Here is a 20,471-nt window from a genome sequence, read left to right on the forward strand (position 1 = left end):
TAAACAACCAGGCCAGGGGCTACAAGCTAACTGACAAAACCTAAAGTATGTGCGGAAACCCGCCAGGGAAAAGGACAACCAAAATTCACTTGTCCAATACTCCTACCCGGCACCGCCGGATACCAGAGTGGACCTGTGGAAGCGGAACCCTCCGCAAAATGCACCAAAACATAAATAATAAATAATAAAGCGGACAAGCCGCAACACACGGCAAGGCCGTGACTCACGAACACCACTGGATGTTATAAGGTGATTAGTCAGGACTCCAGGAATTAGATGACAAACTTCCGAGTTCAGAGCTTCCAATACTGGAATGACCGGATACAGCAAGACTGGAACAGACTCTCAGCAAACAAAGACAGCATGCAGGAAGCTATTACCGGCGTCTGTGAGAAGCCCTGGGAGTGTATTTAACAAGGAGTCCTCCAATCAGCTGCCAAAAGGCTGATTAGAATAAATGCCGTGCAGCTGCCTTGCTGCCCGGCCAGAGAGCAGGAGAAAACATTAACCCTTAAAGCCTAGCAACGGGGAACACGGTCCGCCAGTGGCGTCCCCGTTGCTAGGGTCCGTGCGGCTCAGCGCGCCCGGCGTCCAGCGTTGCCAGGGAGCCGGCGGCTGTTCGCGTACGGCGTCCCTGGTTGCTAGGTGCCGGGCCGCACCGACGAGCGGACCCCGGCGCCTAACAGCTGCTAGCAAAGCGGCAGGGGCGGCACTGGCAGATCACATGATCTCCCAGCGCCGCCCTTCCATACTCTGTGAATGGGAGCCGTGTCACATCGACACGTCTTTCGTTTACACTACACAGCTTACCGGGTTGAACTTGTGTGGTCAACCCGGTAAGCTAGCCGGGTAGGATTCCCGGATCACTTGATCCGGGGTTTTGCAGAGGAATCCTTTTCCACTAGCAAAAATCACTGGTAAATGTGCGCCCCCGTGCATTTACCTGTGTTTTTTGAGCTAGTGGAAAAGGGGTATCAGATTTAAGTTTGAACACACCCCACCCAAATCTAACTCCCTCTGCCATGGCCAGCTTCTGACCTACTAGCACCACAAGTACGAAAATTTGAAGCCCACCCCCAATGTGCTATAAATATTGCATGGATTTTAGGTAGTGCTTTGCACGTATGTACAGTGTGTAACTGTTGTGTATGTCTATTTCATTGTCATGACTTTATCTATGTACAGATAATTACCTCCGCTATGTAAGTGTTCTCCGCCTTACTTTTTGTTTCATTATATTGGTAACTAAAGACTTATCGTGTCTTTCATTTGTGTATTGATTGGCACATGGCATTTCCTATTGCAAGTCAGAGTAAAGAGGGGGGACATTGCAGTTATGTAATCAACCTGTAAGTGACATTCGTGACTGTAAACCAGCACACACAAAAAAAATTGTAAACATATTGAAAAATCAGCATTATAGCATTATAAATTATAATTATCAACATTGTAATTAATTCACATTTGTTCAGTGCAATGTAAAATGCGCTGCTACTTTGTCATTTGTTGCCAAGATGTTCCCACAGCCTGTCAAGTTTACCCTCCCTCCTTTTTACCCCTCCCTATACTTTTCTCTCCCTCTCTCTCCTCCTCCCTCTCAGTCATCTCACTGAAACTGTCAGACGCCATTAGTTGGAAGGAAGAGATCGGAGTGACTACCTGGTAAGAGCTTCTTACAATTTTAATATGCGCATTTACTTAATATATGCAATTTCAGTATTACCTGTGGCTCTGTGGAATGCTGCCTTTATCTCCCTAGTAAAGATCAGCCAAGTTTCTGATACATTTTTTCTAAATCAAAGTTCACTGCAAAACCAGTACAGTAACACCGCTGGTACAGGTTTCACAAATCTAACTTCATGATCTCAGGTTCCACAAATGTACGGGTTCTGTACAGTTCTGCCTCCCTGTTACACACAGTGTTATAAGCGATAATCTCGAGCTGGAACAATGATGACATTTTATTCCGTTGTGTTTTTCGTGGGTGGGGACGTCCTGGGAACTCTAATTCCTCCACTGAATACGGCAACATATCACCAGCAAGTGTAGAATGAGAATATTTTGTAGAACAGTTTTGACACCACCTCTGTCTATTGCATCGTGTTGTTCTTCCTCACCTCCAAGCAGGGACGGATTGGGAACAAAAAGCGGCCCTGGAAAAATTTGTACTAGTGGCCCCACATGGGCAGCACCAGAGGTGTAAGGTCTAGCCATGGGCCGTGGCAGCAGCACCCTCCCCCCAAGACTTTCCAGATAGTGGTCATGTCCAGCATCAAGGGGGACGTTAAAAAGAAATACAATTAAATATTATGAGCACATTATATGATACACCTTCAGAATTTAGGAAACTATATCATTCTTTAGAAAGATATATTTTCTTGCTTATTACACCAACCGTATCCCAATCACTATTCACTCAATCTTATATGTCAGCCAAGCAGGCAGACAGAGCATACACTAGATCATCTGCAATCACAGGCTAAGTGGCAAAGTCATTTTCATATATGCAAATTATTTTGCATCCTATTCATTATGTCTATAAAAAGGACCACATGTCTTCAAACAAAACAGGCCCCGCGGGTGCGTCGGCCCACAGGGAATCTTCCCTGTAGACCCTATGGCCAATCCGCCTCTGCCTCCAAGTCATAACTGTATGGATGTATTCCGTCACTGCCTGTTTTGGCATTTAGAACAGAGCTCGACAGATGAATCACAGATATTTTACCATCACTACAGTGTTTACCCATAAACACAATTATGAGGGAAGAGCAAATTCTAGTCTACAGAAAATTGTCATAACATCACAACATAGTAATTCATTGACATTTGTTTAGTGCAATGTAAAACGCGCTGTTACTTTGTCATTTGTTGCTAAACTGTTTCCACAGCCTATCAGGTTTCCCCTCCTACTTTTTATGGCATCCATCTTGTCTGTCCTGTGGCAGCAACAGGCTTTGCTTACCTCAGGCATCAGACTGCAGGTATGCTGTCATGGGAGAGGCTGATTAATCCATCAGTGATAGAAATTAACCAGCTGCACCCTGATTTACTAGACTATTGCTCACAACTAGGAAACGGTACATGTTCTGTTGCCCTTTCTACGCATTTCGCTTTCTCTATGAATTATGTAACATATTTGAATTGAAGGGGTTTTATTCCCATTTTTCTGTTCATTTTACTTACACCATTTCTGCAGCTTTTTTATACCTAAACAGAGTTGGCTAAACTGTAACTTTGAGATGGTTTTATATGCTGACATTGGGCCTTATTCAGGTTTGTTAGCAATTGGGCAAAACCATGCTGCACTGCAGGAGGGGCAGATGTAACATGTGCAGACAGAGTTAGATTTGGGTGGGTTATATTGTTTCTGTGCAGGGTCAATACGGCAATTTGGATTTCAGTTTGAACACACCCCACCCAAATCTAACTCTCTGCCATGGCCAGCTCTACTAGCACCACGAGTAAGAAAGTTTGAAGCCCCCCCCACCACCCCAAAGTGCCATAAATACTGTATGGCTTTTAGGTAGTGCTTTGCACTTATACACATGTTGTGTATGTCTATTTCATTGTCATGACATTATCTATGTACAGATAATTACCTCCGCTATGTAAGTATTCTCCGCCTTACCTTTTGTTTCACTATATTGGTAACTAAAGATTTATTGTGTCTTTCATTTGTGTATTGATTGGCACGTGGCATTTCCTATTGCAAGTCTGTTTTAGGTTTTAATGACTATATTCCTTTATCAAAGTTCTAATCCATTACCTCGAGAGGCCCTGGGCACACTGATTCCCATACTCTGAGGAGATTGGAGTCTGGGCAGGAGGTGTACCAAGCCTTGGAGAGAAATAAAGTAACGGCCAATCAGCTCCTTACTGCCATGCTAACAGACTGTGTTTGAAAAAATGCCAGTAACTGATTGGTTGGTAGTTTATTTCTCTCTACTTTATCTCTCTCCATGACTAGTGAGAAGCTTCTTCAAGGTCTACTTATATAAGACACCTGTTATTTACAGTAGCTGCAAGAGACTGAATCCATGCATTTGATCATACCAATATATATTGTATTTGACACAGCTCTACTGCCATCTACTGTCTTTACTTAGTATTAACATTTTTATTAATATTTAATTATATTGCACCAGCATGCTCAGTAACACATTTTAGATTTAAAGGCAAGCAGTAATAAAAAACCAAACAACCCCCCTTCCCCCCACAGGATATTAACATATAGACAACGTGGTGTGTCGGCGTAGCAGTTCATATATGAGGTTAAGGAATAAAGCATTACAAAGCATTGGATTTGAAGGGTTTTAGAAACTGACATGATCCACTGTGGATTGACATTGGGTTTTAAACTGAACATATAAAATTAAGGGGGTCATTCCGAGTTGTTCGCTCGCAAGGCGATTTTAGCAGTATTGCACACGCTAAGCCGCCGCCTACTGGGAGTGAATCTTAGCTTCTTAAAATTGCGAACGAAAGATTCGCAACATTGCGATAAGACATCTCTGTGCAGTTTCTGAGTAGCTCGAGACTTACTCTGCCAGTGCGATCAGTTCAGTGCTTGTCGTTCCTGGTTTGACGTCACAAACACACCCAGCGTTCGCCCAGACACTCCTCCGTTTCTCCAGCCACTCCCGCGTTTTTCCCAGAAACTGTAGCGTTTTTCCCCACACGCCCATAAAACGGCCTGTTTCCGCTCAGTAACACCCACTTCCTGTCAATCACACTACGATCGCCTGAGCGATGAAAAAGCCGTGAGTAAAAATCCAAACTTCTTAGCAAATTTACTTGGCGCAGTCGCAGTGCGGACATTGCGCATGCGCACTAAGCGGAAAATCGCTGCGATGCGAAGAAATTTTCCGAGCGAACGACTCAGAATGACCCCCCAAGTCTGCACAGTTCAAAATGAGCCATGCAGGCTTGTATTATGCAAATTGTGAAAAACTTATTGCAATACTATATAAAATCAATGTGGGGATTAGTCAGAGAGACCTCACACCACAGACATAAAGTAAGGCTAAATGCAGGGCCGGCTCCGGGGCTACTGGCGCCCCGGGCGGCTTTAGGGGGCGTGGCTTTGTACAGGGGCGTGGTCATTTACGCCCCCTGTACAGTCTGAATTGATGTGCGGTGCGCGATGACGTCATCGCGCACCGCACAGTAAAGGACCTCTCCAGGAAGGGAAACTAAACGCGTACACGTCTAGTTTCCCTTCCCAGCGGCAGCGGCCGGGGGCAGCGGGCAGCGGGGGGCACACACCAGCAGCGGATCTTGCCCTGGTGCGGCGCCCTCCGGAAGGCGGCGCCCCGGGCAAAAGTACTGCTTGCCCGTGGCAAGATCCGCTACTGGCTAAATGTAATAGTCTGCGAGAAGCAGGAAGTGTGGGATTCTGTGCGCGTCTAACTGGATTTTTAAAGCAGCAACCATTTATACATAGAAGACAATAAGGTTATGCCATGTAAATGATTTCCACTTTAAAAATCCGGTCAGATTCGCCTTAAGTCTCACATTCCCTGTTTCCTTTTATCAAATGTATTTATTCTCTTAATAAAAAAAAGGAACCTGCTATTTTTCGGGTGTGGTATAGAAGACGTACAGTTATTAAATAGACAGTCACTAGATGGACCCCATATGGTTGACAGGTATTAAGTCACCATGGTCAGAAGATCGACATGTAAAAGGTAGACAGTATACATAAGGCCAACAGGTATAAAAAGTCGACAAAATCAAAGGGTTGACATGGAAGTGATCGACACTAAAATGTTGACACAAGATTTTATATTTTTGTGTAATTTTGTATTTTTCATCAACTGTGATCCCAATTAGTGGTAATATAGACTCTTGCAGGCTCGTCATGCTTCGGGCAAGGGGGGTCATTCCGAGTTGTTCGCTCGCTAGCAGTTTTTAGCAGCCGTGCAAACGCTATGCCGCCCCCCACTGGGAGTGTATTTTAGCTTAGCAGAAGTGCGAATGAAAGGATCGCAGAGCGGCTACAAAGTTTTTTTGTGCAGTTTCAGAGTAGCTTCACACCTACTCAGCGCTTGAGATGACTTTCAGTTCCTGTTTTGATGTCACAAACACGCCCAGCGTTCGCCCAGCCACGCCTGCGTTTTTCCTGGCATGCCTGCATTTTTCCGAACACTCCCTGAAAACGGTCAGTTGACACCCAGAAACACCCACTTCCTGTCAATCACTCTGCGGTAGCCAGTGCGACTGAAAAGCTTCGCTAGACCCTTTGCGAAACTACATCGTTCGTTGTAATAGTACGCTGTGCTTGCGCATTGCACCGCATATGCATGTGCAGAAGTGCCGTTTCTTTGCCTCATTGCTGTACAGCGACCGAAAGCAGCTAGCGATCAACTCGGAATGACCCCCAATGTGCTTTGCTCCACTACTGCTGCCCTCTGCGCGGGTTGCTATTCCCAATCATAGAACACGTGGATGATAAACCAAGCAACAGTTGAAAAAATTGTGAAAAAACAAACAAAAAAAACTTGTCAACAACCTGCGTGTGAACCGGGATCCGGTCTGAAGATCGACAGTGTCTAGGTCGACAATGTTTAGGTCGACCACTATAGGTCGACAGTCACTAGGTCGACGTGGATGGAAGGTCGACAGGGTTTCTATGTCGACATGTGCTAGGTCGACAGGTCTAAAGGTCGACATGAGTTTTTCAAGTTTTTTTGGGGGGGATTTTTTCATACTTAACGATCCACATGGACTACGATTGGAACGGTAAAGTGTGCTGAGCGAATCGGCAGCGGAGCGAAGGCACCATACCCGAAGCATTTCGAGCGAAGCGAGCCATGCGAGGGGACGCGGTGCACTAATTTGGGATCCCGGTCACTCTGCGAAGAAAACTACACACAAAAAAAAATCCTCATGTCGACCTAGCACATGTCGACATAGAAACACTGTCGACCTTCCATCCATGTCGACCTAGTGACTGTTGACCTATAGTGGTCGACCTAAACATTGTCGACCTAGATACTGTCGATAAAACGAACCACACCCGTGTGAACCATTGCCATGGTGACCTTTTGAACCAGTCGACCTTTTGACCCTTTTCAACTTTTGACCCTGTTGAACGTTTTTTTATTTGGGAACTGATGCTTCTAGAAGAAAACAGATAAAATCTGATTGGTTGCTATGGACAACATCACCAGTTCTAAAAAAAAACTCCCAACTTTGTAAATTTTCCCCATAGGGGTCTATTCATGAAGCAGTGAAAATAGTTGAGAAGTGAGCCAGTGAAGAAGTTGCCCATGGCAACCAATCAGTGTTGAGGTAACATTTATAAAGTGCATTATATAAAATGATACGTAGCAGCTGATTGGTTGCCATGGGCAACTTCTCCACTGGCTCACTTCTCCACACTTTTCACTGCTTCATTAAGAGACCACATAGTGTCAACCTATTGACTCTCCATTTACACAGTATCTATCCATAGTCCAGATACCCTAGTTTTCACTATAAATAATGGAAGAGATGGTGTTGGATAGAACGGCAATGAGCATGTGGAATATAACACAAACAATATCTGCGCCCATTGTGTGTGAGAGATGGGTTTATTTAAAATGTAATGCCCTAACCTGTGCTCCATTGTCCCACCAGGAACTTCTGAACCATGGCTGTGCTTGCAGAGTCATTTCCTGTCCAGGAACAAGGGTAAGCAAAATTGTGGGCCAGATGTATTAACCTGGAGAAGGTATAAGGAAGTGATAAACCAGTGATATGTGCAAGGTGATAAAGGCACCAGCCAATCAGATCCTAACTGTTAATTTACATATTGGAGCTGATTGGCTGGTGCCTTTATCACCTTGCACATATCACTGGTTTATCACTTCCTTATGCCTTCTCCAGGTTACTACATCTGGCCCAATATTTGTAAGTAGCAGTTATCTTTTAAGAAGCACCCATAGGGCTTCATTTATACCTCAATATGTTTTTCAAATGGAACAAAAGCTCAGAGCAGTCTTAAAAAAAATGGCTTCCATGTGAATGTTGAATTGCAGATCTCTAAAGACAAGTCCACTTTCTTTATCATTTTATTCCTTATGATATAATGCGCAAAAGTGGTGAAAGTGTTGTGTCATTCATCATGATATGCTGATTTGTGTATAAAATTGTACAGTTCTGCATATAAAAGCAGTGACAATGGGGGTCATTCGGAGCTGCCGCTATTGCGGGGTGCAGGGCCATTTGCTGGCGGCGGCAAACTGTGTACGCGCAGTGGCCGCACAGCAACTGTGTGGACACACACATTGCAGTCGCATCCCTGATGGATGAGACCGCAATGTGATTGACGGCGGAAGGCATTTTCAGGGCGGCAATGTGGCATGGGGGGGGGAAGGCAATCAAGGACAGACTGGGACCATTTTCAAGGCAGCTGCGTGACTTCACACACGGCCGCTCCGATAAAAAAGATGTCCGCTGACCGCCTGACAGCGCAGCCAGGCTGCACTGCCAGGAGTCAACCTTAGATCCGATGCATTCGCAATTAGATTGCGGACGCATAGCAAGGCGGCCTTACACTGTGCTGGGCGGCCCGTAACATGTGCAGAGATGAATGCATATACAGCCATCTGCGTTCATCTCTGAATAACCCCCAATGTTCTTCTGTTAGGGTATTATGTTAACTTGTCTCCTAACTGGTACAGCTCTGTAACTGAACTAGGGGGAAATTTAATACACCTTGGAGAGTGATACAGGGGAGAGAGATAATCTACCAGCCAATCAGCTCCTAACTGGCATACTACAGGCTGTGTTTGAAAAATAACAGGTAGGACTGGATTGGTTGGTACTTTATCTCTCTCCACTTTATCCATCTCCAAGGATTAGTACATCTCCACCCCAGTGAGAATTATGGATATATCTTCAATCAATAATTAATAGGGAGTCATAGGGATGGGTTTTCTGTGATTTATATGCTATTTAGGCTCTACTTGGATTAACAGAATATATACCTCATTGAGATGTTTATATGGGATGTAGTTATGTGACCGGCGTTCAGGAGATCGCCGGTCACATCACCAGCACCGACATCCTGCACTCCTGGCATGCTGACTATCAGGGACTATTATCACTTGCAGTGCTTAAAGTGGTCCTAGAGAGGGGGTGGAACTCACAAAGGTATTGCACGCACCGTAGACGTGCGCACCAAAAAAATAAGAATTTACTTACCGATAATTCTATTTCTCGTAGTCCGTAGAGGATGCTGGGGACTCCGTAAGGACCATGGGGAATAGCGGCTCCGCAGGAGACAGGGCACAAAAGTAAAAGCTTTAGGATCAGGTGGTGTGCACTGGCTCCTCCCCCTATGACCCTCCTCCAAGCCTCAGTTAGGATACTGTGCCCGGACGAGCGTACACAATAAGGAAGGATCTTGAATCCCGGGTAAGACTCATACCAGCCACACCAATCACACTGTACAACCTGTGATCTGAACCCAGTTAACAGTATGATAACAGCGGAGCCTCTGAAAAGATGGCTCTCAACAATAATAACCCGATTTTTGTAACAATAACTATGTACAAGTATTGCAGACAATCCGCACTTGGGATGGGCGCCCAGCATCCACTACGGACTACGAGAAATAGAATTATCGGTAAGTAAATTCTTATTTTCTCTGACGTCCTAAGTGGATGCTGGGGACTCCGTAAGGACCATGGGGATTATACCAAAGCTCCCAAATGGGCGGGAGAGTGCGGATGACTCTAGAACACCGAATGAGAGAACTCCAGGTCCTCCTCAGCCAGGGTATCAAATTTGTAGAATTTTGCAAACGTGTTTGCCCCTGACCAAGTAGCAGCTCGGCAAACTTGTAAAGCCGAGACCCCTTGGGCAGCCGCCCAAGATGAGCCCACCTTCCTTGTGGAATGGGCATTTACAGATTTTGGCTGTGGCAGGCCTGCCACAGAATGTGCAAGCTGAATTGTACTACAAATCCAACGAGCAATCGTCTGCTTAGAAGCAGGAGCACCCCGTTTGTTGGGTGCATACAGGATAAACAGCGAGTCAGTTTTCCTGACTCCAGCCGTCCTGGAAACATATATTTTCAGGGCCCTGACAACATCTAGCAACTTGGAGTCCTCCAAGTCCCTATTAGCCGCAGGTACCACAATAGGCTGGTTCAGGTGAAACGCTGACACCACCTTAGGGAGAAACTGGGGACGAGTACGCAGTTCTGCCCTGTCCGAATGGAAAAACAGATATGGGCTTTTGTGAGACAAAGCCGCCAATTCTGACACTCGCCTGGCCGAGGCCAGGGCCAACAGCATGGTCACTTTCCATGTGAGATATTTCAAATCCACAGATTTGAGCGGTTCAAACCAATGTGATTTGAGGAATCCCAGAACTACGTTGAGATCCCACGGTGCCACTGGAGGCACAAAAGGGGGTTGTATATGCAGTACTCCCTTGACAAACGTCTGGACTTCAGGAACTGAAGCCAATTCTTTCTGGAAGAAAATCGACAGGGCCGAAATTTGAACCTTAATGGACCCCAATTTGAGGCCCATAGACACTCCTGTTTGCAGGAAATGCAGGAATCGACCGAGTTGAAATTTCTTCGTGGGGGCCTTCCTGGCCTCACACCACGCAACATATTTTCGCCAAATGTGGTGATAATGTTGTGCGGTCACCTCCTTCCTGGCTTTGACCAGGATAGGGATGACCTCTACCGGAATGCCTTTTTCCCTTTGGATCCGGCGTTCAACCGCCATGCCGTCAAACGCAGCCGCGGTAAGTCTTGGAACAGACATGGTACTTGCTGAAGCAAGTCCCTTCTTAGCGGCAGAGGCCATGGGTCCTCTGTGAGCATCTCTTGAAGTTCCGGGTACCAAGTCCTTCTTGGCCCATCCGGAGCCACAAGTATAGTTCTTACTCCTCTACGTCTTATAATTCTCAGTACCTTGGGTATGAGAAGCAGAGGAGGGAACACATACACCGACTGGTACACCCACGGTGTTACCAGAAATTCCACAGCTATTGCCTGAGGGTCTCTTGACCTGGCGCAATACCTGTCCAGTTTTTTGTAGAGGCGGGACGCCATCATGTCCACCTTTGGTCTTTCCCAACGGTTCACAATCATGTGGAAGACTTCCAGATGAAGTCCCCACTCTCCCGGGTGGAGGTCGTGCCTGCTGAGGAAGTCTGCTTCCCAGTTGTCCACTCCCGGAATGAACACTGCTGACAGTGCTATCACATGATTTTCCGCCCAGCGAAGAATCCTTGCAGTTTCTGCCATTTCCCTCCTGCTTCTTGTGCCGCCCTGTATGTTTACGTGGGCGACTGCCGTGATGTTGTCCGACTGGATCAGCACCGGTTGACTTTGAAGCAGAGGTCTTCCTAGGCTCAGAGCATTGTAAATTGCCCTTAGCTCCAGTTATTTATGTGGAGAGAAGTCTCCAGACTTGACCACACTCCCTGGAAATTTTTTCCCTTTGTGACTGCTCCCCAGCCTCTCAGGCTTGCATCCGTGGTCACCAGGACCCAGTCCTGAATGCCGAATCTGCGGCCCTCTAGTAGATGAGCACTCTGCAGCCACCACATAAGAGACACCCTTGTCCTTGGAGACAGGGTTATCCGCTGATGCATCTGAAGATGCGATCCGGACCATTTGTCCCGCAGATCCCACTGAAAAGTTCTTGCGTGGAATCTGCCGAATGGAATCGCTTCGTTAGAAGCCACCATTTTTCCCAGGACCCTTGTGCAATGATGCACTAACACTTTTCCTGGTTTTTGGAGGTTCCTGACTAGCTCGGATAACTCCTTGGCTTTCTCCTCCAGGAGAATCACCTTTTTCTGGACTGTGTCCAGAATTATCCCTAGAAACAGCAGACGTGTCGTCGGGATCTTTTGGAATATTTAGAATCCACCCGTGTTGTTGTAGCAGTATCCGAGATAGTGCTACTCCGACCTCCAACTGTTCCTTGGACTTTGCCCTTATCAGGAGATCGTCCAAGTAAGGGATAATTAAGATGCCTTTTCTTCGAAAAAGAATCATCATTTCGGTCATTACATTGGTAAAGACCCGGGGTGCCGTGGACAAACCAAACGGCAGCGTCTAAAACTGATAGTGACAGTTCTGTACCCCGAACCTGAGGTACCCTTGGTGAGAAGGGCAATTTGGGACATGAAGGTAAGCATCCTTGATGTCCAGGGACACCATATAGTGCCCCTCTTCCAGGTTCGCTATCACTGCTCTGAGTGACTCCATCTTGAATTTGAACCTTTGTATGTAAGTGTTCAAAGATTTTAGATTTAGAATAGGTCTCACCGAGCCGTCTGGCTTCGGTACCACAAATAGTGTGGAATAATACCCCTTCCCTTGTTGAAGGAGGGGTACTTTGATTATCACCTGCTGGGCATCCAGCTTGTGAATTGCTTCCAATACTGCCTCCCTGTCGGAGGGAGACGTTGGTAACGCAGACTTCAGGAACCTGCGAGGGGGAGACGTCTCGAATTCCAATCTGTACCCCTGAGATACTACCTGTAGGATCCAGGGGACCACTTGCGAGTGAGCCCACTGCGCGCTGAAACTCTTGAGACGACCCCCCACCGCACCTGAGTCCGCTTGTAAGGCCCCAGCGTCATGCTGAGGACTTGGCAAAAGCGGTGGAGGGCTTCTTTTCCTGGGAAGGGGCTGCCTGCTGCAGTCTTTTTCCCTTTCCTCTACCTCTGGGCAGATATGACTGGCCTTTTGCCCGCTTGCCCTTATGGGGACGAAAGGACTGAGGCTGAAAAGACGGTGTCTTTTTCTGCTGAGAGGTGACTTGGGGTTAAAAGGTGGATTTTACAGCTGTTGCCGTGGCCACCAGGTCCGATAGACCGACTCCAAATAATTCCTCCCCTTTATACGGCAATACTTCCATGTGCTGTTTGGAATCCGCATCACCTGACCACTGTCGTGTCCATAAACATCTTCTGGCAGAAATGGACATCGCACTTACTCTTGATGCCAGAGTGCAAATATCCCTCTGTGCATCTCGCATATATAGAAATGCATCCTTTAAATGCTCTATAGTCAATAAAATACTGTCCCTGTCAAGGGTATCAATATTTTCAGTCAGGGAATCCGACCAAGCCACCCCAGCGCTGCACATCCAGGCTGAGGCGATCGCTGGTCGCAGTATAATACCAGTATGTGTGTATATACTTTTTAGGATATTTTCCAGCCTCCTATCAGCTGGCTCCTTGAGGGCGGCCGTATCTGGAGACGGTAACGTCACTTGTTTTGATAAGCATGTGAATGCCTTATCCACCCTAGGGGGTGTTTCCCAACGCGCCCTAACTTCTGGCGGGAAAGGGTATAACGCCAATAATTTCTTAGATATTAGCAATTTTTAATTCATCTGATTCAGGAAAAACTACAGGTAGTTTTTTCACACCCCACATAATACCCTTTTTTGTGGTACTTGTAGTATCAGAAATATGTAACACCTCCTTCATTGCCCTTATCATGTAACGTGTGGCCCTACTGGAAAATACGTCTGTTTCTTCACCGTCGACACTGGAGTCAGTGTCCGTGTCTGTGTCGACCGACTGAGGTAATGGGCGTTTTAAAGCCCCTGACGGTGTTTGAGATGCCTGGACAGGTACTAATTGGTTTGCCGGCCGTCTCATGTCGTCAACCGACCTTGCAGCGTGTTGACATTATCACGTAATTCCATAAATAAGCCAACCATTCCGGTGTCGACTCCCTAGGGGGTGACATCACCATTACAGGCAATTTCTCCGCCTCCACACCAACATCGTCCTCATACATGTCGACACACACGTACCGACACACAGCACACACACAGGGAATGCTCTGATAGAGGACAGGACCCCACTAGCCCTTTGGGGAGACAGAGGGAGAGTTTGCCAGCACACTCCAAAACGCTATAATTATACAGGGACAACCTTATAATAAGTGTTTTCCCTTATAGCATCTTAATATATTATAATATCGCCACACAAAATGCCCCCCCTCTCTGTTTTAACCCTGTTTCTGTAGTGCAGTGCAGGGGAGAGCCTGGGAGCCTTCCCACCAGCAGAGCTGTGTGGGAAAAATGGCGCTGTGTGCTGAGGAGATAGGCCCCGCCCCCTTTTCGGCGGGCTCTTCTCCCGGTTTTTCTGGATTCCTGGCAGGGGTTAAATACATCCATATAGCCCAGGGGCTATATGTGATGTATTTTTAGCCAGTTTAGGTATTAACATTGCTGCCCAGGGTGCCCCCCCCCCCCAGCGCCCTGCACCCTCAGTGACCGCTGGTGTGAAGTGTGCTGAGAGCAATGGCGCACAGCTGCAGTGCTGTGCGCTACCTTAAGAAGACAGGGATGTCTTCTGCCGCCGATTTCTGGACCTCTTCTTTCTTCAGCATCTGCAAGGGGGCCGGCGGCGCGGCTCCGGTGACCCATCCAGGCTGTACCTGTGATCGTCCCTCTGGAGCTAGTGTCCAGTAGCCTAAGAAGCAAATCCATCCTGCACGCAGGTGAGTTCACTTCTTCTCCCCTAAGTCCCGCGTTGCAGTGAGCCTGTTGCCAGCAGGACTCACTGAAAATAAAAAACCTAACAAAACTTTTCCTCTAAGCAGCTCTTTAGGAGAGCCACCTAGATTGCACCCTTCTCGGCCGGGCACAAAAACCTAACTGAGGCTTGGAGGAGGGTCATAGGGGGAGGAGCCAGTGCACACCACCTGATCCTAAAGCTTTTACTTTTGTGCCCTGTCTCCTGCGGAGCCGCTATTCCCCATGGTCCTTACGGAGTCCCCAGCATCCACTTAGGACGTCAGAGAAAGGGGCGTGGTCTCAAAAAGAAAGGGGCGTGGTCACACAATAGTAATAATCCCCACAGTAGTAGTACCCCTAATACACATAATGCCCACAGTAGTAGCACCCTGTAATACACAATGCCCACAGTAGTAGTGCTCCTTATGCAATGTCCACTGTACTGGTAGTGCCCCTTATGTAGAGCCCAGAGTAGTGTTGCCCCTGATGCAATGCCCCCTGTAGTAGTGCCCCTTATGTCCCCAGGAGTGATGCCCCTTATGAAGTGCCTCCTTTACAATGCCCCTGTGTAGTATTGCCCCCAGTAGTAATGTTGCCTGTAGTAATGCCCCCAGTCATTTAGCCCATGTAGTTAGCCCCAAGTAGTAATGACCCCAGTAGTTTAGCCCCTGTAGTTATGCCCCCAGTAGTAATGCGTCCCTGTAGTTTGCCCCCTGTAGTAATATGACCCTGTAGCTCGCCCCCAGTAGTAATGCCCCCAATAGTTTAGCCCCAGTAGTAATGTGCCCCCATAGTTTGCCCCAGTAGTTAGTCCCTGTAGTTTAGCCCCATTTAATTTGCCCCCAGTAGTTTGCCCCAAGTAGTAATGCCCCCTTGTAGTATAGCCCCCAGTAGATTGCCTCCTGTAGCTTGCCCCCCTGTGATTATCCCCCTCTAGATTGCCCCCAGTGGTTAGCCACCTGTAGCCGCGCTGCTAATAGTCACACGTGTTTTTTTTATAAAAAATCAACCATACTTACCAAGCCCCGCTCCCGCGTCCGACCGCTATGATCTCCTGGCGTCCGGCTCTCCAGCACTATGAGAGAGACGTCATGACGTCTCTCTCATAGCGTGCACTGAGCCGGGAGCAGGAAGCCGGAGCTCAGTACTGTGTTCCTGCTGCTGGCTTCCACTATGTAGGGAGAGCCGGGCGCTGCTGGTAACCAAGTCTCAGCGGGCGCCCAGCATCTCCCTGTGCAGCGCCGGCACACTTCGGATGAGGTGAGCCGGAGGAGGCGGAACTGCATTCTGTCTCCAAGCTGACATGACGGAAAGCAGTTCTGCCCCGTTCCGGCTCACTTTAACCCCTGATCACTCGTGGTTTTCCACCCTTAGAGTGGGAATAGAACCTGTGGCGAGCGCAGCTCATGGTGAGCCCGAAAGGGGATTTGTTGTGCTGCCCCCCCATCCTGCTGCCTCCGTCTCAAAAATAAAAAAATCTGGTACTCGGAAATCCCCCTTGTGTGCGCCACTGCTTATGCTTATACGTGTTATTTTGGGGGTGACTAATCATATATTTCTCCATAAAAGTCGATATATTCCATTATTTTAGAGGATGAACTTATATTAAAAGTTAGATGTGTAAATAATCATACTGTGTAAAAGAGTGACCCTAAAAGGATTTTTTTGCTACTATTGCGCTAGACCAAAGTATTTTTGAGTACTTAGTATTTCTATCCTTGGGGCACCTCCAGCTTCATATCAATGTGGAGATATTTCCCCAGGTGACAAATTAAGATATTCTGGGGTTTTTTTTACACAGTCTGGTGCAGTTATGAATTTGTATGTTCATAATGTAGACTTTCAGATTATTGAGATGTACATTAGAACGCATGGTCGTGGCAAAATGGCCACATTTAACATAGGGACATGTTAGGGGTTAGGCTTAGGGTTAAACTTAAATAAATAAAAAATGTTGTGTCGTCAGCCTGGGGGTTTATTTACAAAAGTTCCGATTTTGCAATTTTTTTGTTTTTTTTTCTAAGTGTCAACACAGGAATTTACTAAGCACCAATCTCGGCAGTGTTGGGGCTGTTTGTAATGGTTTTCATGGTAGAGATCAGCAATACGAATGAATAGACCATCGGTCAAAAGCGGCTGTTTGTTCATACAACACAGGAATTTACTATTCATTCGTATTTGGGTGTTAGTCTCTGAATGGTCAATTGCGGGTGTATTTTTTTGCGATTCGTTAAAAAAAGCAGCAAAAAAATAGGCCTGCTTTTTCCTGGCGTGTTTGGATAGTCATGCACGGATCAGTGAGATCTGTGCATGCTTATCTGTGGGAAAGGGTCTGTTTAGGTTAAAAAAGTTTTTAAAAAAAATGCGTGGGGTCCCCCCCTCCTATGCGTAACCAGCCTCGGGCTCTTTGAGCCGGTCCTGGTTGTAAAAATACAGGGAAAAAATTGTGTAGGGGTCCCCCATATTTAAACAACCAGCACCGGACTCCGCGTCTGGTCCTGGTTCAAAAAGTATGGGGGACCCCTATGTGTTTTGTCCCCTGTATTTTTTGAACCAGGACCGGACGCAGAGCACAGTGCTGGTTGTTTAAATATGGGGGACCCCTACACAATTTTTCCCCTGTATTTTTACAACCAGGACCGACTCAAAGAGCCTGAGGCTGGTTATGCTTAGGAGGGGGGACCCCACACAATTTTTATTTTTTATTTTAACCCATTCATCACTTCTCTGAATGTACACAATGAAGCCCGGCACGGATCTCACAGATCCGGCCGGGATTCATAGTGTTATGCCAGGCAGTGTGTTATTAATCACTCCCGTAAAACACTGCCCGACAATACGAATCACATCGACATCGGAAAATACGAAACTAGAAAACTCGTCAGCTTAGTAAATTACTGTATATGGATTCAAAAAGTTGCAGTAAATTATGTCCAATAAAATTCGAGATCAAACTCCCTTAAAAACGGCACAAACATGACTATTATTAAATAAACTCCCTGGTGTCAACATGTTAAATATTGTACTAATTTTTTTCTGTCAACATTCGGAACATGTCGACACTTTGGTGTCAACATTCTGACTGTCAACATGCACTGCTGTGCAGAGTTTAATGAGAATGGCAAAGTCTACATTCTTTTTCTACTGGGCTGAAAACGATTGGCGATTCGCTAATGGGTTCCATATTCATTCTGAAAAACGATAAAATTATTTTATGTTGTGTTTTTCCTTTTTATTCTTTAGATGTTTCATAAACAAGCGTAAAAAGGTCATTGAGTCCTGTGTGTTTCATAAGTATGACACCAGGAAACCATCCCCAACACCGAGAGTTGTGACACGGTCATTGGAGAATTCAAATGGCCCAAAAATAAGCAAGAGGAGGAATCAGAAGACAAGGAAGATAAGCAAAAAGGCAGCTACAGCTACAGCCAGGTGTCATACTAAGCCAGGTGAGTGGTTAGCTCTCTGTCTGGATGTGTTTTAGTAATAGCCTTTATCATGAGGCCTACTGTGACAAATGACATGGCCCACTGCTATTATGTAGTGTTAGGACTGCTGATATCGGAGAAGCCGTGAAGTGGCTCAGCAACTAAACATGTGTTTGCAAACATGTGTGACCAATTCTTTGAATTTCTATTGCCAGTTAGGTTCAGGTATGGTTACAGGTCATTTTTAGTGTGCTGAAGGGAAATTTAGGGGAGGGGATTTGCACACACTACCCCCCCCCCCCACCCCCCCACCCCCACCACCCTTTCCCCCTCTGTCTGTTGAGTGGTTCCCTTCATCAGATCCCTGTGGAGTAATATAGAAACCCTTTCAGTTTTAGGAGTAGTTTGACCATACAACTCTCCCTGACTGTCATTTAGACTCCTGAATTAGCAGCAATCTCCCTGACTCCCTGAACAGTCTGCCAATCTCCCTAATTCCACCTAACCCCCATTGTGTAGCTGTTATATTCTTGTGGGGGAAAAAGAAATCAGAGACATACAGTATATATTCAAATGGGATCATCCGTGCCACTTCCCTGCATTGGTTATAAGGCATAACGGACCTCATTCAGATGTGGTTGGAGCCTGGAGGTGCTATGGTTGCTATCGATGGGAAAAATGGCAAGAACCATCAATGGTATACAACTATGCTATATCATACCATTGATGGTTCTTACCATGGAGGTTTCGCGCATGCACCAAAGATATGCACAGCTCCGTTGACTGCTGCTGCACTAGCCTTGTTTGTAGCTTCTCCATCTGACTCAGGAGGAGTAAGGTCAGAGGACTCGCGATGCGTCCACCTCTCCTTCTCTCGCTGCACTGCTGACATGTAGAATACCAGTAGCTGCCCGGCCCCTCCCACTTTCTGGCAGACATAGCGGTGGCTCATGGGAAATGTAGTTCCACCAGATGCCGGAAAGCTGCAGGTTGACGTGGATCTGCCTGCCGTGTTGTGCTGTGCTTAATGTGTCTGCAGCACTCACGCAATAAAAAAATAAAAAAACATTGTGACCAAGGCAACCATCGATGGCGGCGAACCATTCGGGTCTCCACCATTGATGTGAAAACTAGTTAACATTGGTCATAGACCATCAATGATTTCTGATCATCGATGGGCAATGACCAACCCTCGCTGGAGGCATGCATTACTGATCCGAGCTATGTCCTAGGATGATCGGATCATCTCAGGAAATTTCTGTCGCCACCCTCTCTTCCGTACTTCGCCACTTTTTTATGGGTGCTGGTGACTGCCTCAAAAATTGGGAGTCTCCGACAACTTGAGGGAGAGTAGGTAAGAATGATGTAACCACTAGTGTCAAATGAAAAAGGATATTAAAAGTCAACTCAGAGCAAAACTACTTAACCTCTGGCCTCAAGATTTTAAGTGGAAATTGAATGTAGATAAATGTAGAGTTCTGCCGCTCGCCTGTGATAAGGAGGAGGAGAAGTTTCTCATCACAACCAATGAGCTTCTATCTCTCATTTTCTAGAATGTACTCGCTAAATGCTAGGTAGAATCTGTTTGGCTGCTGTGGGCAAGTTCAGGGCTGTAACTATGGGAGTGCAGGGCCCTGAAGGTGGAGCCGTCTCTGGCCAGTGGCCATTGATTCTGTCAAGCTTCGGTGTCTGGACCGGCATCCTGCAGCCACAGGGCCGACTTTTCGTATGGGCTCAATGGGCTCTTGCCCAAGGGCCCCAGGAGCATAAGGGCCATAGATTGATAGCTGAGGGTCCCCTCTTTCCAGGGGTACCAGATTTTTTTAAATCGGCCTTGAGGAACTGGAGATATCCAACGTGAAAGCAGTGGTCCCCATCCGAGCATGTTAATTGCTCTTCCTAGCCAGATAGGGATGCAGTCAGTTTACCTCCAATCAAAATCCCGACACCAATTGACCGATGGTCAAAATCCTGACAAGGTCAAAATTCCGACATGGACAAAATACCGACATTTAAACTACCGACAAGGTCAAAATACCGACATGTAAAATGCCGACAGGTCCAAATACCGACATGAGTTTTTCATGATTTTTTTCATTGAAACCGACTTGTTCATACTTTACCATCCCAGTGGACCTGGAGGGGGAATATAATAGTGTGCCGAGCGCAGCGAGGCACCGTGCTCGAAGCATGGGGAGCGCAGCGAGCCATGCGAGGGGACGCGGTACACTTTATATGGTGTCCATGTTGACTTATGTCGACATACACACAAAAAAACAACAAAAACCGCATGTCGGTATTTTGACTTGTCGGCATTTTACATGTCGGTATTTTGACCTTGTCGGTATTTTAAATGTCGGTATTTTGTCCATGTCGGGATTTTGACCTTGTCGGGATTTTGACCATCGGTCAATTGGTGTTGGGATTTTGAACGTCGGGATTTTGATTGGAGGTATTTCATACCAATCCCGCCAGATATCTCAGGTTCTGTCTGACACAGAGGTTTTCTGAGGGTATAATCCAAAAGCTGGGACTCCCCTTTTGC

The 20,471-nt window shown here is 46.6% G+C and overlaps 1 protein-coding gene across 1 annotated transcript in view; it reads left to right on the forward strand.

Annotated features, from left to right (window-relative positions):
- The first annotated feature begins 1,609 nt into the window (after window positions 1-1,609).
- Window positions 1,610-20,471, forward strand: part of LOC134966901 (uncharacterized) — a 40,216-nt gene continuing 21,354 nt past the window's right edge. The window contains exons 1-3 of the mRNA XM_063943933.1: window positions 1,610-1,662; window positions 7,621-7,674; window positions 17,742-17,947. Coding sequence (XP_063800003.1) covers window positions 7,634-7,674; window positions 17,742-17,947 — 247 coding nt within the window. The 5' untranslated portion in view covers window positions 1,610-1,662; window positions 7,621-7,633. The remainder of the gene's footprint in view (window positions 1,663-7,620; window positions 7,675-17,741; window positions 17,948-20,471) is intronic.

The sequence above is a fragment of the Pseudophryne corroboree genome, chromosome 10 (assembly GCF_028390025.1).
Source record: "Pseudophryne corroboree isolate aPseCor3 chromosome 10, aPseCor3.hap2, whole genome shotgun sequence".
NCBI lineage: Eukaryota > Metazoa > Chordata > Amphibia > Anura > Myobatrachidae > Pseudophryne > Pseudophryne corroboree.